The 24,533-nt window shown below is 40.9% G+C and overlaps 1 protein-coding gene across 1 annotated transcript in view; it reads left to right on the forward strand.

Annotated features, from left to right (window-relative positions):
* Positions 1 to 621: 621 nt before the first annotated feature.
* KCNK1 (potassium two pore domain channel subfamily K member 1) overlaps positions 622 to 24,533 on the forward strand; it is a gene marked incomplete at both ends in the record, with an annotated part of 32,270 nt that continues 8,358 nt past the window's right edge. Inside the window, one exon of the mRNA XM_082276957.1 lies at positions 622 to 976. Coding sequence (XP_082133083.1) covers positions 622 to 976 — 355 coding nt within the window. The remainder of the gene's footprint in view (positions 977 to 24,533) is intronic.

Here is a 24,533-nt window from a genome sequence, read left to right on the forward strand (position 1 = left end):
GCCTTACATCTGGGTTTCTCCTTGAACTCATCACATTCTGCACTGAGTGAAATTCAGCCTCCTGCTTCACACTGCGTCACGTTATTCCGCGTTGAAACGTGAACGAATGAATAAATAAGTAAATCATAACAAAAAAACAATAGTGATAGGAATTGCTGTTTTGGGGGGTTCTCACTGCAGGGGGCGGGGAGCAGCGGGGCAAGGAAATCTCCAGAGACTTTTGTGTGGAAAGGGGAATAAAGCTCCGACGCAGCGCGCGGCGGGGGGGAGGCTCTCGCTCGGCTTCTCTGAGCGCCAGCGGGGGATTCCACGCGTTACTCGGAGACAAGGAACTGCAACGAGAGAAAGCGCCGGCGTCCCAGCCGGCGTCCGAGGCGGCGGGAGCAGCAGCGGCAGCGGCAGCAGGAGGGGGAGGCCCTTCCTCCCTGCGTCCCTCCCTCCGCCGCGGTACCTGCGCCGCGCCGCCACGTGAGCGCCACATCAGCGCCGCTCCGCGCCCTCAAAGTCAGCCAGCGGCTGCAGAGGGGGCAGGCGGCGGCCGCGCTCCCCTTCCCTCTTTCCCTCAGCCCCCACTCCCCTCGGCGGCCCGGCCCGGGGCTCAGGCGGCCCCGGCTCGGGAAGATGCTGCAGTCGCTGGCGGGCAGCTCCTGCGTGCGGCTGGTGGAGCAGCACCGCTCCGCCTGGTGCTTCGCGCTGCTGGTGCTGGGTTACCTGCTCTACCTGGTGTTCGGCGCCGTGGTCTTCTCCTCGGTGGAGCTGCCCTACGAAGACCTGCTGCGCCAAGAGCTGGGCAAGCTGAAGCAGCGCTTCCTGGAGGAGCACGCTTGCCTCTCGGAACAGCAGCTGGAGCAATTCCTGATGCGGGTGCTGGAGGCCAGCAACTACGGCGTCTCGGTGCTCAGCAACGCCTCGGGAAACTGGAACTGGGACTTCACCTCCTCCCTCTTCTTCGCCAGCACCGTCCTCTCCACCACGGGTAAGGCAAAAGGCGGTTCGCCCGCCGCCGGAGGCCTTCCGGGGAGGCCCGGACCCCTGAGGGCCCCGCGGCGGCGGCGGGGCCGGTGTGGGGCAGCCGGGGCTGTGGGCACGGGCCGGGGCCGCCGCACGCCCAGGACCGGGGGCACGGAGCGACCGCCGGCCCCGCACCGGCCCCGCTGCCCTGGGCGTGAGGGGGCCTCCGAAGGGAGCGGTGCTTCCCAAACTCTCCCGTGCGACAGGCATGTTTTGTGTAGGATGCATCACCCATGTTTGAAAGCCCCCCGAATGCAGCGCCAAGAGCCCGGTTGCCAAGTACCCCACCTTGAAATCGTTGGCGGTTTCGAAAATCCGGCGAGGTGCCCATCTCTTTCTTTGAACTTTTAAATGCTTCTAGGGGTGTCTTCTTAAGCTCTTGGTCTTCTTTGCTTTCTCCTTTGTTTTTTTTTTTTCCCCAGGCTGATTTTTTGCAGTGGGAGGGGGAGGGGGGACACACACGGATGGACGGGGACGGGCTGCTAACCTGGTTGTAATGAAGTTAAATTTCATTTTCATATTTTACTGTCAAGTTCCATTTAACATTTGCATGTAAGTGACTGAAAGACAGTGCTTCTTTTCTTCCAAGTAGTGATTTGCATTGGTGTTTTGAAAAGCTCGAGGAAACGTTCCTCTGACCATAGTTTTTACAAGCACTTATTTTTACAGTAGTTGCATTTCTCATACGATCATAGTGGACAGCTTTCTCTTAAAGGATGAGTGCAAGCATTTGTGCTGGGAAGTTGGGCTCTGGTGATTTGAATGCAGGTCACTGCCATAAATAATAAGGGCTTATCAAATAAGAAAAGGTTTAAAAAAAAAATCACCCTGACATTTGTACAACCAGAAAGGGCTTTGTGTCTTGGCAGTATATTGATATTACTATAAAAGAGGCACTGTTCCTTTTTTCTTTTTTTCTTCCTTCCCCTGCCCCCAAGTTAGCACAACTGATATTAATAATGACATTTAATAATTTGCTTACCTGATCATATGTTAGTGCTTCCTGACTGATCTCAAACAGGCAATGCTTGTCCTATAAGTAGTTGTCATTGAGTATACAGGTTAGAGTCATCAGGAAGTGTGTTTTTAAAAAGTGAAACAGCCACAGCACCTTCCCTCCCCAGTTCTTAGTTACTAGCGTTAGAGTTTGTAAGAAGAGAGAAAGTGACACACTTGTGGCAGTTAAATGCTTTCAGTGAAGAAATTTCTATGCATTAATCAACATATAATAATAGTCCTGGTGAAGAAAAGCATGGAATTGTGATAGTACTTCAGCACTCAATTTTTTTTCTTTCCTTTTTTTTTTTTTCTTTTTTATTCAGTGAAACTATAAAGCACTTAAAGCTTAAGGAGTTCAATTGACCTTATAATGCTTGTTTTTATTCCTAATCAGTTACACTGTTAGGTATTTTGTCCAAGAGCTATTTTTATATTCAAATGAGTTTTTCTGTAATGTAATAACCCACATTTAAAAAAAAAAATATTGAAAAAAGTCCTGTTTGGTTGGTTTTTGTGTTGTTGTTGGTTTGGTTTTTGGGTTTTTGTTTGTTTGTTTGTTTGTTTTGGATTTTGGTTGCAGTTTTTTTTGATGAATCAGTCAAAAAGTGTTCACAGTTGGGACAGAGGGGGTGGGGCTGAGTTGGTAACCCCTTAACGCTTCCTGCTGATACACAGCTACTGGATGTTTGGATTCACTAGTACAGCTCAGGCAGGGACATCTCTTTCCCACTGCATGTCTGCTGAAGGGCAAGCTATAACCTGGCCCTGTGTGTTCAGCTGGCTTGATCATCGAGGCCTTACAAGGGAAGAAGACCCAAGGTACCATGTCCAAACGGAAAACCTTTTGGAAAATGCCACTTACATGGCATATGCTTAGAAAACCCAGAGGTCTGACATGCGTGAGTTTTCATTATTTCTGTCACCTTCATAAACTGAAGTCATCCAGTCATCATTGATGTAATAGACCAGGCATCAAGTGGTGGTTCTTCCTTTTGTGTCTGATAGTCCTTTGAGTTGGGCCCTTTTTAACCAAATTTGTCTCTTTCTTGTTTTATGCAGTGGCCTTTAGCTGTACCTAATTCCTGTTTAATATAAATTAGAGTTTGTACAAGTAGACAAGATAAAATGTAAATCCAGACCAATAAGGTGTGTCAAATGCGTGTTTGAATTCTCCCCAGAGCGCACATATTTCTGATGAGGTGCATTTTTTTCCCCTCAATTAACTCTGCGTCTGTGCAAGAAATCTTTCAAGTCTCTTGAAATGGTCATTAAAATGAAAGGCAGAAGAACTCACCTGGCCACCTCAAGCAGTTGTTCAGAAGTGTTTGAACATTCAAAATATGCTGTATTGTTATAAACTGTACACCTGAAATGCCCTCTCTTTGCCAAAAGGCAAAAGCAGAAAAGAGCAAAAGCAGAAAAGAGAGCCCTGGTATTGCTGGGTTGTTTCTGTGTGTAAGTGAAATTACAGGGAGCACCCGGATGTTCCTTATGTTCAGCTGACTGAATTTGTCTCTCATATGTAAATAAATACACACCTACCCCTTGTGCAGAGGACAAGGCTTCTTTCATAGCCTTTCAGTTTTCTATATAAAGCATGTAGGGAAAGTGTTTAAATTTGGCAACCCTGACTTGACTTCTTGTTCCCTCCCGTCCTTATTATAGTCTTTGGCTTCTTACTCACTAGAGAAAATCCTTGAAGAAAATGATAAAGCCAGTTAAGACTTTGAAAAAAAAATCTTAAATGAAAGGAGATTGCAGAATAAGGCAAATTGCTACTTGAAAGCAATTAATATTGCTGTGCACATGGGCTGTCACAGGACTGTCACAAGCTGCCTGAAGGACGGGCAAACAAAGGGCAGTGAAATGGACTGGTGGTGAGGCTTCAGCAGATTGGAGCAGTGACTGGCAGCAGGTTTCTCTTTTGACTTTATTCTTCCCTATGCAACTTAAGCAGTTGTGCAGAATGCCATATGAGCTATGTGTAAGATGAAGCAATTTGGTCATTAATAATTGACAGCATAAACACTAAGAATATACAGTTGTGTGCATTTAAATAGTGTCTGTCTTGGAAACTCCCTGTAATTAATACCTGACACACATCTGTGGTCTTTGCTTGTCTCAGTGCTAGATGCCATCAAATCATCATACTGAAGCAGTTCTTTCTGGTTGGCTTTGTTGTGGTGCCATCTGTACTAAAGTCTTTTATTTCTAACAATAAAAATGAAGTAATTTTTTGCACTTGCCCTTCCAGGTGGTGTTTTCGCTTGTCTTGGCATGCTGTCAGTGTCTAACATCTTATCCCATATTGGCACAATATGGGAAAACTGCTTTACACAAGTTGTAAGCAGAATGAAGCAACCAAAGAAATTGATGCTGGTTGTGTTGACAGGTACGAAGAGTACACTGACTTCCGCTTGTTGAAGGAAAATAGGTAGGGAAGGAAAGGAGCTGCTGTTTTAGGAACTTGGGTCCTGTAGTTTTATGTTTGTTTCTGGAAAGACTCTTCTCAGTGTGTGGATATCCCATGGCATTTTATACGAATGGACTGTAAGTCTTATTCTGACTGTCCAGCTTTGAGTATTTTTCCCTTCTTCTACAAGCCTTGCTATCTACAGGCATGACTGGAGATTTCACATAACACTTAGATAGCAGAGGGCTGCTGAGAAAGAGCTTCTTTGGATCCTTATCCTTCTCTGCCATGATAGGGTTGGCAAGACACCCATTAGAAGGAAGTGAAGATCTCCTTTGCAAATCTCTAAATCGGGACAAGGCCAAGTGAGGAGAAGTTGCCTTGTCTACAACGGCAATGCATGTTTTAAATTTTTTGATGAACGTCAGCTGGCCTCTCATTTGAACCACAGGAGTTCAGACAATACAAGAGGAGAGGACTGTTAGTATTCAACCACTTTGAATCCTGTAACATGGTTGATGGCAAAGTGCTTTGTGAAAGCAGCATCTCCGCAATCCAGCCTGTACCAGTCTCATTGTAGGTGCTGAGGATGGGTATTGTGCTGCATTCAGGGAATGGCACCCAAGATCCGTAATGTACTGAGTCTGGGTTTCTGCTTGCTGTACTCTGAATGGAGTAAGGAACAGTAGTGATTCAGTAGTTGCAGATAAAGGCTGACAGAGGCTGTTACTTTGAAAGTGCTTGGTTGAAGTGCTAGTAAAGATACAATACGGCTTTCAGGGACAGTTTTGCATTCAAGTTATTTAACTGCCAAGCTGTATGAGGAGTTAATGCATATATAATTTGATTTGTAAGGGTGTTCTCTTACAAAAGGGTGTTCACTCTCTCTGTTAGGCCTGACTCTCATAAGCATTGCTACTGATGACTTAGAAGAGAAACTAAACTATGCCTTTATTTATGAAAAGTAACAGGCTGTGAGTCTCTGCTGGAGTTGGTGCTACAAAAGAAAGTACTGCAAAGGAAAGTGCATTCCTTATGAAGAGACCAGGGAGAGAGAAGCCTGGCAGTCTGCATCATTTTCTCCATGTTCTTCTCACAAGTGCTTTATTTTCTTGCCTTTCTTTCCCCCCAGGGGAACAGGCCCCACATCCAGTGCTTATTCAGTGTGCATTACAGATCTTAACAAATTCATAGAACATGAGAGAGTGCCATGAAAGCATCACAGTGGAGCATTACAAAGACGTCATAAGATTTGTAGGCTCTTACAGTAGAGCCTTCAGGTGGAAGAGACTACTAGGGTCTCTCATATCTTATAGAAAAATGTGAATATAACTTAAATAGATAGCATAATAAATAAGAGGATAGTTCACTTTAGAGGCTTTAGAGAAAACAAAGGGTTTTGTCCTATGCTTGAATTCAATGTAAAATGCATATGTCACTTCTGCTGCTGTCAGAATATGTGGGCTGTGTCCCTGGTGATGCCTGTATTATCTCATTAATACACACCAAATAAATGTGTTTCATAATTTATACCAAATATTTGTCTAGAGACCTGACATACGATTTTTTGTTGCCTCTTACCTGAAAATATACAAACTTGTGATGGATTAAAGTCAGATCTGTCTCGCTGGTAGTCACCCCTGACTCCAGCAGAACACTGAAGCTTCATTGTGCTGTTGCTCTGACTGCAGCACTCATAGATTATTTAAATTGGTGTGATGAATTGCAGCTATTCATCTGCCATTGAGTGAGAATGCCAAACGTTGGGAATTTTGTTTCTCTTTTGAGTTGTTTGTTACTTGGAAACAACATGTACAGGAAAAGATAATTTGCTGTGGATAATCTGGAAAGCAAAGGGAGGTTGTGCTGTGCTCTGCAACAGAGTGGTTTTTTTACAGGAGAGCTTCTAAGAACGGCAAAGGAAATGATAAGGTAGGTTGAGAAGGATGCCAAAGGAGAAGGATTACATTCAGTAAGCCAACTGGTAGGATCTGAAGCCAAGTGGTTGAAGCCTACAGGGTTTTCTGGAACAGGGTAATCACAGCTACTGGCTCCAAGGCTGCTGGCCTCCAGATCAATAGACTGTCCTGGAACCAGGCACCCTGAATATTGCATGAAGCGGTATAAACACGAAGTCAAAGAGTCATTCTGTCTGCCTGTGCCTGCTTTCTTCTCAGGGGAAGTTCCTTCATTTTATGCTCATGGAGCAGTTCCAGACTTGCTGCTGTCATATTTTATTCTGGCCCTGGGGTTAAGGTGCTGTTGCTCCTGGGATGTGGGAGGTTTCAGTTGAGTTCAGCTTAATGTTATTCTCAGGACAAGGATTTGAACTAGGGTTTTCTAGAACTCCTTAGGAAGAAGAGACAAAAAGACCATCAGCTAGGGAAGCTGTGAAAGAAGTTGAGTATGTATGGACTAATGCTGAGAAAGTATCTTGAATGTTTCTGATATCTCTGCCTTACAACACAAAATCATGGGAATGTTCGATGAAATAGTAAAAAATAAAAAAATTCTCACATTTAAGACTAGAAAAGAAAGGACTTGACAAGTTAAAAAACCCAAGCAAATAAAAAATCCCACAAAACAAAACCAAGCAACCCTGCCAGAACACACAAACCAAAAATGTGTTGTGTGAATATCTCCAAAACCCCTGTATTTTTTTCAAAATCAATGATAATAACCATTTTTGAGAAAGATATTAGGCTCTGGACTTCAGGACAGAATGCACTGACTGATAAGAGATGAGTAACGGAGATGAGTTACAGCTGGCAGATTGGTCACATTATCTCTTGTGTGCCCAGGACAGATGTCTTGTTTTCTCTACTGAAGTAAGCAGTATCAGGGAGGAAATCTGGGTCTGTCCCTGTCTTGTGTTCCAGGCAGGGTGGTAGTTCCTGGTTTCTCATGGGATTACACAGCAATCAGCTGTGCCAAAATCCTGCTTGTGCTTGCTGAAAGAAAGGGTGTCAAAAGTCGCTCTAAACCAATATTTGGCCTGCTTTACAGGCCAGTGAGTAATAAAAAACCATCTCCTGACAGAAACTGGAGAAGCCATGGATTAGCAGGACTGTATTGTTGTTTGGAGCAGTGCTGGCTGCTGATGGATGGAATGTGTTTCTTACAAACTCTGTCCTCACTTCTCCATCCTCCAGTTCCACTTGCTTTGCTAAATTCCCAATGATAAGGAGCCACCCCAGCAGCTCTCAGCAGGTGCAGGACTGCAACTGCTGCCTCTGTAGTCCTTTTATGTTTGCCCTAGGGTCATTATTCCTGTCTGAAACACAAACAGTTGAAAAGCAAGAGAGTAATCTCCTCCAAAATCGCCTTTCATTAAACATTTTCTATTTTTTAACCCTTTTGTAAAGCTGGAATTTTTATTATTATTCTACTGACATCTCCAAATCAAATCCTAAGCTAAAAATCATGTATGCTTTCAGAACAGGACTTCTGAAACTTAACAACCAAATCCTGCAGTTCCTGACCATTACATGGCAGGATTTTCACTTTTATCTGAATGTAATTTAAAAAAGGTCTTTTAAATCTGTAGTTTCTCCTGTTTTCATTTATTTGTTGGCTGTTTTGGTTCTTTCCTTGTTTCACTTTGGCCCACTGCATCGTCATTTTAATAATCTGTGAGGTTTTTTGGATAGAGGAACATCATAATCTATGGACGAATGTCTATTTTAGTCACTGCTTCAGGTTAATTATAAAGTAGGTTACAAGCTACTTAGCCATATGAAGACCAAAATATTTCTTGGCCTGCGAAGAAGTGGAAGTTTAGCCTTTTGCGGAAAAATTAGGATTCCTATGAGAGTTTTGATGTCTTCAGGATTAAAGAACAGTAATAAAAAGTTTCTTGGGAATTAGCTATCTAAATCCCTACTGTTTCTGGGTCTGACCTGAGCTGCTTGAGAGTCACGACATTTGTGCAAAATTCAACTGAAGACCTGCAGTAGTTACTGATGGTGACCCAGAAGATCAAAGAGAAATGTACCAGTTGTCTTTTTTACTGAAGAACCTTGCCTAAACCTTAAACAGATTGTTTCTTGTGAGGACAAAACAGCAATGTGGTCCTGGTTAAGAGCAGGACTGAAAGGAATGAATGGAGCAAAGCTTTTCAAGTGTCTGTGCTTCACAAAAGTATCAAAGTGCCTCTTGGAAGAACATACGGATTTCCTTTTCCTTGGAAAGGAAAAGATACGCATCTCTGAAAACAGTCTGCTAGCGCCCTTGTAGGAGAAGCACTTATGAATCCAAGTGGTACACCAGCTGTCACCAGACTCCAAGCATTTACTGTCTGATGCTTCCTAAGAATTACCATAGTCCGTACTCTAAACGGATTCTGTGCCAGTCACTTGAGCAGTTTCAGAAGTTATCACATCATTTTTGAGGAGCCAGGGAAATGCCAGTTGCAGGTTAGGCTGGGAAACAGGTTTTGCCAGTGGAACAAGCCAGCCCAGTGTTCCAAATACTCTTTGCTTGTGTGTGAGAAATTGAGTCTGTGCCCTCTGACAAAGTTGCATAGTATTTACTGCTAGAAACTTTAACAGCAGAATTCCATCCTTCTCCTGAAAATTGTGAGTCCAGACTGTTACGATAACAGCAAGTAGAGGCTTTCTGCATCTTTCCTGCTGTCCTCTACTACAAATTGAAAACTTCTGGCATGACCAGAATTTCTGTATAGAATGTTTTCAAGCATAATTTATTATCATTGCAAATGCAGCTTTTGAGAGCACTGGTACTATGAGAGTAGGGTTTTGTCATATATTTTGCTCCTTGTGCATTTCATGTCCGACACACTGAATGTTTATTCTGAGTATGTTAGAAATAACTCAAAACTAAAATGAAAAGGTTAAAATGCACCTCTGAATTTCATTCTACTTTAGTATGAGTACCTCCTTCAGTGTCTTTCAATTATTTAAAGACTGTTTAAACTGACTCAGCTGAATAACCTTAAATTCTCTAATAGTAGCTTCTTCACAGAAGGTTTCTAAGACTAGATGTATAAGTTAGTTTAAGGTAAAAGAGGGACCAACCAGAATTAGATATTGAAATGATATGGTTAAGACACATCATTGTTCACTTTCTTTTTTTTCAATAAGCAGAATGAGAGATGAATGTAGTTTCAGAATTGTGGCTTTTGCAAAAGAAAATACATTTCAGGCGGTGCTTAGATTTTGTGACTTATTTTCTTTGTTGTTGTATGTTATATTTCTAGTTGTTGTATGTTGAAATGACTGTAGAAGTAGTCCTTTTCTCAGCTTTATTGAAAATGTTTATGGGAGTACCTCTCCTATGAGAAAAGGCTGAGAGAATTGGGATTGTTCAGCCTGGAGAAGAGAAGATTCTGGAATGATCTAATTGTGTCCTTCCAGTACCTGAAGGAAACCCACAAGAAAGCTGGAGAGGGACCTTTTACAAGGGCATGTAGTGATAGGACAATGGGAAATGGCTTAAAACTGAAAGAGAGTAGGTTTAGTTTGCATATTAGGAGGAAATTCTTTACTGTGAGGGTGGTGAGGCACTTGCAGAGGTTGCACAGTGAAGATAGATGCCTCATCCCTGGAAATGTTTAATGCCACATTGGATGGGGTTCTGAGCAACCTGATCTTGTGAACGGTGTCCTGCCCATGGCAGGGGGGTTGGAACAAGATGATCTTTAAGGTCTCTTCCAACCCAAATCATTCTATGATTCTATGAAATACATACTAAAACTATCATTATTTCCAAGTGTGGGAAGATTTCTCAGTATTAAGAGGCAAAAGTAATCCTTCAGAAAATCTCAAACGGTGCAGCAATGACTGAAATGGGACTTACGTAGGATTTTATTTTAAAGTCTGTATTGCATTTTCTCTTCCGTGACACTTGGTCTTCTACTTTTTTGTCCTTTTAAAACTACATGGCACACTATGAGCACATATTTTGCTTGGTTGAGTTTTTAAAATGTGATTGGCAGTCTTAGACATTGCAACATGCAGTAGTAGTGCCAAGGTCCGGAGGCACGTTAGAGTAGGTATCCTCTTTTGTTTACAATATAGTTTGAAAAGGAGATGTTACTTTAGAGTCACCAAGTGCAAACACAGAGCAAAAATCTGATTTCACCTCTTCCCCAGTAGGCTGAGACTGTACTGTATGTGGCTTTAAAGTGGGGGAAAAAACCCTTCAGAAAGTAGCAACATGTCCAGAGATCTGCTAAAAATTAAATAGCTTGGATGTTTAACTCTTGGGGACTTCATTATAGAAGTCTGTACATCTCCCTCCACAAAAGGGAGAAGAGCCTTAAAAGTTGATCATTGTATTTAAGATTAATATGGGAAGGCCTCGGAACCTCTGCTTAGTATATTTTTTTAAGTAGCTATTTTCCCAGCTGTATGCTGTACAAGAATGGCATAGACCTTTTCCTTTGAAGTCTACAGCCTAAAGGAAATGAGAAAACTCTAAAGCAAACCAGAGAACTTCCATCTCTTGTAGAGTTTCAGAAGTTGTAGGCTGTATGATGTACTAATAGGCAATTAAATTTTAAACACTCCACAGGAGGTCTTGTTACTTATTTATACATATTATATAGTTTGATGGTTAGACTTGGTGATGCTAGAGGGTTTTTCCAACTTTGACAGTTCTATGATCAGTGATTTCCATGGCTCTGTTTTTGGTTAGTGTTGGAATGCTGACTCAACAGTATAGCAAAAATGGACAGGGCTCAAAGAAGTGTCATTGTGTTCCTGTTTTAAAATCCCAGCTACTGTAAACTGTAAGTGGTGCACAGAAATTAACACAAAATGCTGTAAATAATTTGAGTGATTAGTACTTAGCAATGAATTTCTCTAATGTGAGGATTGTTTAATTTACCTCTGTGCATTTACACATTTGTTGAGAAATCCAGGACTCCAGCCTGGCTCCTGGTCCACTGCTGCAACTCCGGTTGGGCAACCAAAGAACCATGAACACTGCAGGATGTTACACTGTGTAAATCAACAATTCATGTTGATAAGAAAAAGGTAAATCTGAGACTTATCTCAGGCCTTAGATTTAGGCCTTAGTTTATTATTGGATTTGTTATGCATTTACATTCTGCCTACCTACAGTGCAAAGATACATCTTTAGTTTTCAGTTGTATCTTTTAGTGCAGCTCTGTTTACTTAGTGAAGCCACTTGAATGTTCAGGTCAGGTTTTCTAGCTGCCACCTGAGAGTATTTTGTATGCTGCTTTGAGGAAATTGTCATTTATCCTAGTAGTTATTGGTAGCCATGAATCTCAATCAAAGCAAAAGATGAAAGCTCTCTCAACATCTCGAACAGAAGTTTGAACCCCAGGTCTTAACCTTGCATTATACCATGTCCTTGGATGTCATGAGGGAGATGGGGATAATCTTTCACATTTCTGAATAATGTTTTATCAGTAGATCTTGAAGCACATGCATACCAGGAACTGCTTTGCTGATTAGTGCCCTACTGTTATGCTCTGCATCTTGAGAGATTACCGTGACATTTCTGTATGTATTTTGCTAAAGGATGAACTAAGACAAAGGAAAAACAGTCATGAAAAACCATGTATGAGCCATTAGTATGGTTGAAAATAGGAGCCTGTGTATTTTGTCTTGCAGTTCTCCATTTCTGCTGCTAGGCTGTGTTCCCATACAGTAAGCTGATTTCCCATCCTGTGGATGCACTTCAGCATGCTTTTATTTTCTTGTATTTGATGTTGGTTTTTTTCCTTTAGTAATAGTTTTTCTGCTCAGTAATATTAGAGGAAATTACAGCTACTTGAAAAAGGTTTTACCTAGAAGCCATATCAAAGTGTGCAATGCACATTTCTGTATCTTTCCTTCAGTGGAGAACCCAAAAATACTGCTTCTCCTTTCTAGGGAATTGCTCAGTTGTGTACTATGTGTAGAAAACAAACTACACACCAGACAATGCTGCCCACATAACTGACCAAATGCCTGAGTAGCCTTTGTGAGAAGGTGGCAGTATTTTCTCTGCTTTAGCACGCTGGATGCCTCTCTTTACCTAGTAAAGGGTTTGCTCCGGGTGTTGCAAAACAAAATGGGCTGGGCCTACCTAACAGCTTTGCCAGCAGTAGGAAGATGGCTTGGATCCCCGATTCTCACCCTGGGGTCCAACCCTGTGCTGGGTGTGTTGCCAACAGGACCACAGCAGTAAGCCAAGTCAGTTTATTGGACTGGAAGAAACATACTCCTTTCCTGCTGGATTAGTTTGCTCTGAGTTATTACATTTGAGTAAACTGCAACCAATACAAGAGCAGCCAGAACCAACAGCAACTTTTTTCCTAGCGGTAACTCTGGAATTAGTTAGGCATTTCATGTAGCAGTGTGGTAAAAGAAAGAATCAAAAAAGCACAGTCAAATTGTCAACAGATATATAAGAAAGGCATTGGCAACCTAAGGAAGTGTTTCCTGTAATGCTAATGTATCTGACAATTGCTGGCTGTCCCTTGTAAAGGAGCATTATTTCAAGCAGGATTAAAATGTCAGCAAGCAAAGCTGAAAGAATTTTAACTGGACTCCTTTTTGTTAATTCAGATGCCACCATTAAAATATTCCTATCCCGTGTATCTCAGGTACACGTATCTCCAGGGGAACTTCATTTTCTCCTGCTGGGTAGCTACTGTTATGTGCTAAACTGCATTGTCTTTGAAGTTAGTAAGGAAGCAATGCAGTCATGCCATTGTAACCAGTTTACAAATTCTTATCATTGACAATTGACAAGACATTGATGTTGACAATTACAAGAAACCGGTTGCGTTCCTAGGACCAGATGCTTGCAAAGAAATCTCTCCCTTGTAAAGATGTGTTAACTATCAATTTACTCATTGCTGTTCAGGCTCTTCAGTGCTAGGCCTTTATTTTGGAATTACCAACAATTTTACATTCCCCTCCCCTTTATGCTGAGGTCTGAGAGATGCCATGTAAGCATCCTTCTTTCCTTACAGAGTCACAGGTTGTGTCAATCCACACATTTCATGTTGGTCACTGTTTGCAAATGCAGGTGCTGGCAGGAGGGCGCTGAACATGAAACCTTCAGACTGGATGATTGCTAAGCATTTCTGATACGTGTGCTACCTTACCGGAAAGGGATTTAAGGAAATGGGTCTCAAAGTCATTGGTCAGTGTCGATGGTCTTTGACTGACTTGGTGAGTCCAGAGTTGTGATTGGGCAACTGGAGTATTTTTTGATGAATTGTCATACTGATTTAATGTTGCCTGCTTTCATCGTATGCAGGGCTATCTTAGGGCTATTCTGGCCCTGAGAGGTTGGAATGATGTATTTCCACTAGGAAAGTCATCCTATAGTTGTAAGAATTTCTGGAATCGTCAGCTATCCCACCAAGAGACATTTTTGTAGCTAAGTGAAGTGCATTGTTTTACAACAAATTGCCGTTAGTCTAAACAGACAATATATATAAGGTTTGAAAACCACAGAGTATTTAAGTTGCTCTGTGTCTTTACATTGCTGGCTAAATGTCTTGTGTATGTAGTTTACGTGTCTAAATGCTACATCCCTATTTATTTCTAAATACTTTCTTCTAGATGAGCAAAAACCTCTACATTTCATTTCCTTGTGAACATAAATAGTATGTTCAACTACAGTTCTTTTCCTTTCTCTTTATATGCTGATAGGACATACAGTTGTGATTACCCTGGGTGTCCTTATTCCAGTGTAACTAATCAAATTTGTTTCCCACAATTCTTGTTTGCTATGTGGGATGCCCTAAACATGTGAATAATTGAATAGGACTAGTGTATCTATAAAATCAGTTTATGGTTCAGTAAACCAGTTCTCACAACAGTTAAAGTATTTTCCCATTGAGATTTGCAAATTCGTGTTCTATTTTGAGCTTGATGAAATGGTGGATATATTCAGCTAGACTGTATTCAAATGAGAAAGTATCATCGAGTATCATATTTAGGACTGTGATTTAGAGTTTTGAATAAGTAATCTCTTGTAAAAGTATCTCACTTTGGTCCTTATGTAAATATTGTCTCATAATTTATCTTTATTATTCTAGATGGAATGTGCTTGCATGAAAGTGGAGTGTGATGCACTTCAGATCTGTGTGGTTTTGCTAGTTGCTTTAGTGATTTTTTCTCTATTTGTGTTAAATTGTTTTGCTTCTGTTTGGCTTTATGCATTGTTGAATTCTTCATGTTTCTGAGAAATAGCTATTAAAACAGAAGATAGTAATAGGATTTATTCATATGGAGATACATTATGGTGACTGACTGACTTATATATGAAATATTGAAATGCCTTACAAAAATAGGCAAGGACTATGTGTATTCCTCTGCCAAACAACAGAGCTGATGCTCGTAATTTCCCTGAGTTCCACATGTCAAATCAGTAACAAGATTAGAAGTAAATATTCCTATTCCCCTGCTGTATCTGGTAGATAATGCTTTCTTCTACGTGAGGTTGCATTTTAATGCAAAGATGCTGCTTACAGATTTGATTTTAACTCCACAGCGTGAAATGGCTTAATTTTTTAATGTTGTGTGATAATTCCTTACTGCCCACAATACTGCTTTCCTTCACTGTTTTCGTGCTCTGTTCTTTCTGATGGTGCAATAAAGCAATTTTTGTTTCAAAGTGGAGGTGGAAAGCATACTAATTTGCAGCTGGTTGTTTCTTTTTATTTCCAGATGGTAGGAAGAAAAGCTGTGGTTCATTTCAATGCAAGAAATTATTAAGTTAGCAAGACTAGATAGGTATTCTTCAGTGATTGGATGTGTGATTAAAACACTTCAGTAAGTGCCACTGCAATGCATTCAAAGCTTTTGACACAACCCAGGGTGCATTTGGGATGGTAACAGGTGTGAATAATAAATTTTTAGAAATCTCTTTTCCAGTGAACTGTACCTGGCTTCAAGCAGAGCACCACAGTGCACAGGTGCTGGGTTCAGCAGTGGCAGCTGGCACATCCCTGGGGTATACTGTGCATACTCAAGGGCTTACAAGTGGTGGAAAGGTGAAGTAACTGATAGGACTCTAAAACCTGTTATGTGAAAATTAGAGCCTGTGGAAAGACAAAGTTGCAGCATGAAATGAATCCATGGTTCCAGACCTTTTCTGGTAAGAAAAAGCTCCTTCTTCTATCAGTCTCTTCAGAAAGTATGTGTCCTCTGAGCTTCACTGCCAGTTAGATCCTATATGCATCTTAGCTGCTAAAAGGAGTTTTTCCATAGGTGCAGACTGTTGGAATTAAAGACAGAATCTGGATGTGTAAAATCTATTGTGTGAGATACACCACTTCATGCTGCAGTCAAGGTGAAAGTCTCATCGTGTTTTTTTACCAAATCAACATAAGAAGATCAGTATCGTGGGCAAGCTATTGGCTAAGTCTAGTAAATAATGACACTTCTTCTCTGCCAAAACATTGTCCATGTTTAGGTTTTTTTCCTACTTTGAATATTTCAGGATGTGAATCTGAGGAAGAACTAGAAAGGCTTGTACCCTGCCCTGGTTTCAACTGGGACAGAGTTAATTTTCTTCTTAGTAGCTGGTACAGTGCTCTGTTCTGTATTGAGTGTGAGTAATATTGATAACACACTGAAATTTTAGTTGTAGCTCAGTAGAGCTTACCCCAAGTCAAGGACTTTTCAGCTTCCCATGATCTGCCAGGGAGCTGGTACACAGAAACTGTGAGGGCTCATGACCAGAACACCTGGCCTAAACTGGCCAAAGGGATATTCCATGCCACAGAACATCATGCCCACTGTATGAACTGGGGGAAGTTGGCTGGTAGAGGCTAGTTGCTGCATGGGGATGGGATGAACATCAATCAGCACGTGATGAGCACTTCTGTGTGCATCTCCTGTCTGTCTTGGATTTTATTCCTTTCATTCTCCTTTTCATTATTACTATTATTATTGTTATTATTATAATTATTATTGTATTTGACTTTGTTTCAGTTACTAACTTTTATTATCGCAACCCATAAGTTTTACTTTTTATTTCTAATTCTCCTCCCCATCATGAGGGAGGAGTGAGCAAACAGCCATATGGTGCTTAGTTGCCATCTGGGGTTAAACCACAACAACCCCTTTCGATACCTTGAAGTTGGTGTTGAAGGTCTTAGGAAGGCTTTTAAATAACCTATTTCTTTGATTGCTTGTTAATCTTGATGATCAGTGGCTTTAAAAATACATTATTATGGGAATGCTGTTGCACACGTTGCTGCACATTCCGGTGCAAAAACCTCATCTTGTTTTCCAGTGTTTCAGAGGACGACAAGTAAAACTTTCCTAATAAAACTCGTTCACATTTCTCTTTTATCAAATTTAAGTTTCTGAGACTTACGTAGTTTGTTCTATTAGGAAACCTTCATAATAAAGTAGTCTGTTGGAGCCCCTACTTTGATACAGATTTTTGACCATCTGTTGCCTAGCGGGCAAGTAAACCAATAAAAGAATAATTGGAATTTTGCCAGCTGAATTCTCAGAGGAGCCCTCAGGAAGTCTCACCTTACTTTTGACCTGTTGGTTGAGTTTTATTCAACAGACTTTTGTAATTTTTACTTCTTTCTCCATTGGAAAATGAATCTGAGATAACAGAAAATAACTGTTGAAACAAGAGTTTTTTTATTTATGCTAAATCTTTGCTAGAGGCAGATCTAAAGATGTTATGTTTGTATTTTGGATAGGTATTTCTAGAAATGTGCTGTTACTGGGAGTTCTATGGGGGAAAAACAGCCTAACACCGGATGGATCCTGGTTTGATTGCAGTTAAACTCTTATAGGGTGCTAAATCCAGGATGACACTAAGAGGAACTGATTTCCAGTATAAAGACTTTAGACTTAAAAAAAAAAAAAGTGCTGTTAGCTTTTAAAAAAACAAGAACAAACACAAGCCCAAAGGGCAAACCCAGAAATTCATGTACACCTCTTGACTATCATTTGTGATGGAAGTAAGGCCTGAATGCTTTGGCACAGAGATTTAGCAGACCTCTGCCTGCTGAAGTCAACGTTTAGTCTCTGCTCCTGTCCTGTGAAGCACACAGAGGACAGGAAATCTTTAATGACACATCCAAAAAGCATGACTGAAGTTGTCAGGGCACTGTGGGAGTATGGGTCCAGCCCACACAGACTGCATGACAGGCTGGAAGTTTAGCATGGCCCAAGAAAAAGGAGTTTCTCAACAGGCAGTCTGATAGGAGCCATGTAGCTGACAGGGTTTGAAAAAATTTGCTCTTGCAGGGTAAGTGGGAAAGCTTTGCCTGCTGTCTGAGTGCCTGGAGAACATAAACTCTTCCTGCAGGGAACATGTTCTTTCTAAAGGAATATTTACTAGCCCTGGAATGGTGAATATGCCTCACCTAGAGCCCTGCCACCCTGTGTCACGCATGGTAGGTATCTTTCTGGTGGCAAGGAACGTGTGTTTTCAAGTAGACTCTGCTGGGAGGGTGTAACAGTTCCCTTGGGTTGATAATACCTGTTTTGGTCATACGTAATCTATCCGGGCAGGATTAGCAAGATCTGGTGTTGGGTGGTGGCAGGAAAGAGTGCTATTATTTTCAAGTTAAAGTTACTATATTTTGAGCTGTATTTCCCACTGATACTATTGTTGAGAAGAGATAATATTGCATCAAACACTCATAATAATCATCTCAGGTGTTGGGGGGAGATAATGATTTCTGTACTTAATCTTATGTCTGTGTTTGGTTCCTGTGCAGTGGATTCCATCTGCTGTTGTGCTGCTCTAGTAACAACTACTTCCTTGTGCACACCCCCCACATCTTAACTGCTGATATGGGAATGACTTCATTGTTAGCATCACTGCTGTGGGGTTGTAATGTTTTTCACTTACTCACTTGCTCTGGGTAAATACTGTCTAAAACAGCAGTGACTAGATGGACAAAATGTTACTGCTTGCTGCCATTTGGAATTCCCATCAGACTGTAGGTGTGCCTTGCCTTGCATGGTGATGTGAGAGAGACGTGGATGATCTTTGTGATGACAGGAAATGTAGAATATTGTCATCAGAATTAGGCGATACTAGCATTTGTTGGGTTTGGCTCAGAGTTATATTTAGTTTCCCTTCAATTAATAGAGCATCCTTGTATATTATCAAGTGACCTGAGGTTCAGGTAGGCTCACAGACTTTTAATACTGTTGTCATTCATCTTATTGAACTATGATGGCAATTCAGAAACAATAAATGGAAGTTTTTCCTTCCAAAAATCGGGAGCCAATCAGGGAAGTATGGGGAGCTGTGATATTAAGCCAGTCTGGCACAACTCTGCTGTGGAATACCAGTGGAGGAGCTGATGCTAGGGAAGCAAAGAATTCAACTTCAAAATCTGAAGGCAGCTGAAGTCTGCCAGATTTCTTGGCCCTGTAGTTCTGTTTGGTTTCAGATCAAGAGTGCACTACAGTTCATTCAGACTTCCTGCTTTGGTTCACACTTGTGGAGCAGTTTTGGAGCATGTAGACTGGACTTCTTTCCAATTAAACAGCCTGAAGCAGTGGAGAGTACCTCAGCTATTACTGGGCATCCAGTCTTTGTGAACAGAGTAGAGCAAATCTGAAGCAAACCCTGGCTTCCCTAAATGCAATCTTGAATTCAGGTACATGCTACCAAGTATTCCACACTATGGATCAACACTCACTGTGCTGTAATGCTAATGTAAACAAGGTGGCCATGCAATTCTTTTCATTCTGTTTGGTTTTTTCCTGTAGCTATAGTTTGCGTTCCAATGGTCAAAAGAATTGATTTTGGGCAGGAATTGGCAGATACCCGATCCCTTAAGTAATATTATCAAATACTGCTTTTTTCATGACATTCAGATATAAGATCTAAGCTCCTGTTGCAACCAACCTATTTTAATGTTTTAAAGTTTTGCTCACAAGCCCAACACAAAAACATTTTCTGCATCTTGCAGTTTCTCCTGCTGCATTGGTGGTATGTGGAGAGTGTCAAAAATTATCATGTTTTGAATAGTAAATTACCATCTATAAATATGTAGTGTCCAGGGATCCCCCTGCACTGACTGCAGCTTTTTTCTTCTTTTTCCTTGCTGATTGAAATGACAAGGTATTTGTACTACTTAATGTTTTTCCACTTGAATTTGATTAAAAAATGTCTTTAACTTGCATTTTTATATTAGTATTTGTGGATCATGAGAGCAGCTAACTCAAAGGTGAAGCAGAGCAAAGCTATTTTTTGTCAGTCTTCAAGAATGTGGAGTTTTTTCTGGCTTAAAAGTCATGTTTATATTTTAATCTCTACATGACAGAAATGTATAATAATAATAAGTCACAATCATTTATACAAAAGTATGTCAGAATTTCAAGAAAGAAATAAAAGTTATTTGTGCTTTATTGTTACTTGTCCTGAATACTTAAGGTGACAACAGTTTCTTCTGCTGCATTATCAGTACAGAAAAAATGTGGAATTGGAAAGACGTGCCCAGGTCACAACATCAATATTCCCACCTTCTATACTTGTATATGTTTATATACAAAGGTGCACAGTAACCTTATATAGATTACAGGGTACAGAAATTTCTCCCTGAACAGCTAATTCTCCAGCATCTGCAGCTGTGTTGGAACAAAGGCAATAACCATCTTAACGCATTTCCTAGCTGGGAAGAAAATATTCCCTGGAGATCATGGAAACTGGTTAGTGGTAACCATAAATAATGTAAGAATTTCTGTGCCATAATTTTGGAATTATGAAATGTTTTTTGGAACTTGAGAGTTCACAGGAACACTAAGCTGCAGAAGGGGATGGCATATATCTCTCTAGAAAAATGTAAATGGTCTTAACAATAGCAAAAAAGATACAGAACTTCTTGTTGTAAATAAGTGGTTCTGTAATTTTTCTCTCATTAAGAAAATTAATAGATACGTAACGTATCTATCTAATGGCTTTACTCTGATCCTGCTTGTTTGACTCATTTGAAAAGACTTAAAGCACTTTCAGTTTTCCTTGAGTAATTAAGGGCTGAAGGAGAGGCAGCAGCAGGCCCAGGTGGTAGAGAGGGCTCATGGTATGCTGGGTTCCACTGCGAGTCCTGCCAGCAGGCTGGGGGAGATGATCCTTCCCCTCTACTGAGCACTGGTGAGGCCACACCTGGAGTGCTGGGTCCAGTTCTGCACTCCCCAGTGCAAAAAACCACCATGGAGCTATTGGAGAGAGTCCATCCAAGAGCTACCAAGGTGGTGAAGGGACTGGAGCATCTCTCCTGTGAGGGCTGGGAGAGACTGAAGCCATTGAGCCTGGAGAAGAGAGGTTTTGTGGGGAGCTCATCAGTGTATATGAATACTGAAAGGGAGACTGGGTTAGGGGGTGATGGTGCAGGTGGCATATGAATGCTGCTGTGTTGCACATTGCCCCTGTCAGATCGTTCTTTTCCACCTTTCCATTCATGTTCACTGAATGGCTTGTATTTTTTACTTAAGCTGTACATTTTGAAGGCAAGGAAATATTTTTATTCTGCTTTGGTAGCACAGTAAGTGTGAAATAACTGAAAAGAACATAGCCAGTAATGATAATTATTATGGGATACATAAAACGTTTTCACATTAGTTTTAGTTTAGTTTTAAATATTTATATTTCAAGTTCTAAGGGCTTATTACATTTAGCTAAAAATAATATGTACACAAATTATTTGTTAAATACTAAATTTTTAATGTATTTTTGTATGGATAATTATTTTCCACCAGAAGTGCCACTCTGTTCAAATGTCCCAGTCAATAAGAGCCTTTGCTGTCTCTTTGTGCAGGACTCCCAGAGAAGACATAGAGTTGGGATGGGCTTATTGTAGGAAGGCTTCTTACAGGACTAAGAACATACCCAGTAGGAAATTAGAAGCATTACTGCTTCTGCTACCAGGATATGTTGGATTTTTAAATTTTTTTATTTTTCTAAATTAATGACCACCACGATTTCTGAATGAGGATGTGTTGCAAGTCCATACACAGTAAACCCACTTTCACACAGGTTATTTAAACTGACCCAGAATATATAAGAATAGGAAGTGAACATCAGTGTTTTGCTAGCACTGGTACAAATCCATGGGCTGTTTAAACAATACCAAATATAAGAGCGTAGAGCAAGCTGTTCTTCTTCACATAAATATGAATAAAGTGTGAAAGTATCCCTTGTCCTCATACGAGCCTTTTCCCCAGTTTGATTCATTAGCATCCCTTTTCCCAGCAGCTGTGGATACAGTTTCTTTGGGCAGGTGAAATATTTCTTCCTGTGCAGGAACAGACAAGGCAGATTTTGTATGCTTTGCAAGATATAAATGTTCTGATATACAGCTGTTCTGGTAGAAACTGATTTTGAAACTGGCTTTGACCACAGAAGTGAATGTATCCATGCCTCATTTCTTTGGTTCCGGTATTTCTGACAGTAAGCCAAATTACTCATACAAGTATTTATTTATTATTTAGTATTAATTACTAAACTGACCGTGTTAAAAGCCATTTCATCTTTTCTTAGTGCAGCAGATGACATTCGTGAGCTGATCATATGAACACGATCCTTTCCAGGGCAAGTCCAACCCTAGCTGGCAGGACATTGATTCTGAGGAATTAGCAGTCTTTCTCTTTGATAACTAGTGGCAGCAAAGAGCAGGCTCAGAAGGAATCAAAACTGCGTACCATTAGGAAATGCATGTAAATCAGTGCATTGGACTCTCTTTGGAGTTTTAGTTGGTTGGTTGGTACTTTTGGAAGAAGTCCCCTGACTCTAGAAATTGGCAAAACAAAACAGTTCTGTTCTGAGAAGTGATTAGGTGAGATATTGCTATGAAGAAGATGTAATATTCATGGTTAAATTAATTTAAATATTGTTTTACTACTTTTATTCCAGTGAGGTTTGAGGGGTATATTATTACTGAGGAGAGCTGGATCAGCACCATACTAAATCATGTCATCTTGAAGTCTAAACCGCTTCTAAATCACCTTTTACTGGTGCTGTGTGAGAATGAACCTAATGAATATTTTCTTTAGTGGCAAAACTGGTTTAAGAGGTTTCTGCCACTCCCTTCATCACGTCTCTAATTGTGCCAGTGCAAGTCTTTGAGGACTGCATAGTAAGCTTTTATTAGTGAAGTGAACTAGGTTTCAGACAAATCTCATCATCATTTTCCCTCTTTTTTTTTTTTTCTTTAAGCAGATTATTTCATCAATTTAGTTTACAGGACCTCTTCCTCTTCCTTCTTCTAATGAACACAAAATCAGTTCCATTAACTCAACTGTAGGAGTTGAGGAGGTAGTAAAATGTAATTTCCAAATGGATTTCCTCTGCTTAAAAATGCCTGTCATAGTGACATGTTTCCTCCTCCTTTCTGCAATATAGGTTAGTGTATCTCAGCCTGGCTGGAAAGCAAAGTTCTCTGATTTGTTTAGCAAAACTGTGTTGAGGAACTTTTCCAAAGTATTTAACAGTGAAATACACCTTTTTTTGTAAAACTAGGTCTCAAACGATTCTTTTCTATTGCAAGGAAGAGCATAGCAGCAACCAGAGTGATCTCTCTTACTGTGCAGATCTACCATCACCTGACATTTCCTTTTCACCTTGGAAGATAATAGACCAGTTATGAAGAAGGATGTATTTCACTGTTAAACATAGTATAAAATGTCAAAGGCTTATAAAAATAAAAGTCTAGAAATTATGTAAATATTATCATTGACCATCTTCATCATACTCCAGTGAGTCATGTTATGCTTGGGATGAATTAAAGATTTTTGCATAACTTAAAAATACATAGTACATGATGTACCTAATTTATTGGGGCAGTTTGAGATTATGAGCTGACTTAAAGGTCTGATGTCTCTTCAAGGACGCTGACTCAGACCAGCAAAGGGATGAGCACACTTGTGTTATGCTGCCACATTGCACAGTGTGATTCTGCCATTTCAATGAGTGTGTTGGGGAGGACACTGGATGTGCTGAATAGAACCCTCTCCACACCCTGAGAAACGCAGCGGTGCTACCCAGGGCTGGTGGTGTTGCAACAGGTCACCTGGGGCCAGAGGGAGCTGTGGCTTGACAAAATCGGTAGCAGAAGAAAAGGAGAAGAGCACCTGGCAGAAGAAAACAGACAACACAAAACCATTGATGGTATAATTCATGAAGGGAGAGGAGTGAGCTTTTTTGCTGCGGACAGTGTCCCCCATTCATGTGAGCAGCCTGTGAGAGCAGGCGTGGATGGCTGATGCCCTGGGAGCATAACAGAGGGGTGAGGGAGGCAGTGCTGCAGCCTGGTACACACCTGCCAGGCTTCGTCACCAGAGCCTGGGAGAGGCTGGCTGGGGAAAGCTTCCCGAGGGCTGTAGCACTGCTGTTCGCCTGTTACTTGCCTCACCTGGTGACAGATCCATCTCCACCATTCAAACGTCCCCTCTTTGGGCATCATCTGGGGACTTGTGTGGAAGTCTAGCTGGGTTGTTATGACACAACTGTGGCACCTCTGCACTCTGGCACTAAATACTCAATTCAGGGTCCTGAAAGACCTGTAAGGCAGCTACTGCCTCTTAACACAGAGAAGAACTCAGTAATGAGCTACAGGAGGGACTGAACTATGGAGAGACAAAGCAGTGATGATACACAACCACTTAGATTGGTCAGAGCGGTGTCTGAGAAGGATGAAAGGAGTAAACACCCAGTCCCAGCAAGTGCCAAGCTAACAGAGGGTGGAAAAGCGTGAAATGTTCATAGGCAATGCTGGGTTTGACGCAGGCTATTATGAACTGGACATTGTTGGAAGCTACCTAGAGATTCTGGAAAACAAAGTGTGATGATGTATATAAAAATGGAGAGAGAAAATATATCTTAACTGGAATATAATGGCCAGATCTGTGTATTTATCTACAAAGTGATCTAACAGGAGCAATTAGTCACAGGTAAGACAGAAGAGAAAATAACTGGAAGAGGAACTTGCACAAGAGGGATACAACCCACTGGGAAGTGTAGAGAAGTCATGACTAAGCCTTTTTAGAAAGATGTAGGAACAGAAGACTAACTTGAAGTACAGCAAGTGGAAATTTTTTTACTGAACACATCATTGACCTGTGTAACTCATCACCAAAGTAAATATAAAAAGGTTGAAGTATTTTAAATTATTTCTAAAAATAAACAC

This window comes from Coloeus monedula (genome assembly GCF_965178545.1).
Source record: "Coloeus monedula genome assembly, chromosome: 2".
In the NCBI taxonomy this organism is placed as follows: Eukaryota; Metazoa; Chordata; class Aves; order Passeriformes; family Corvidae; genus Coloeus; species Coloeus monedula.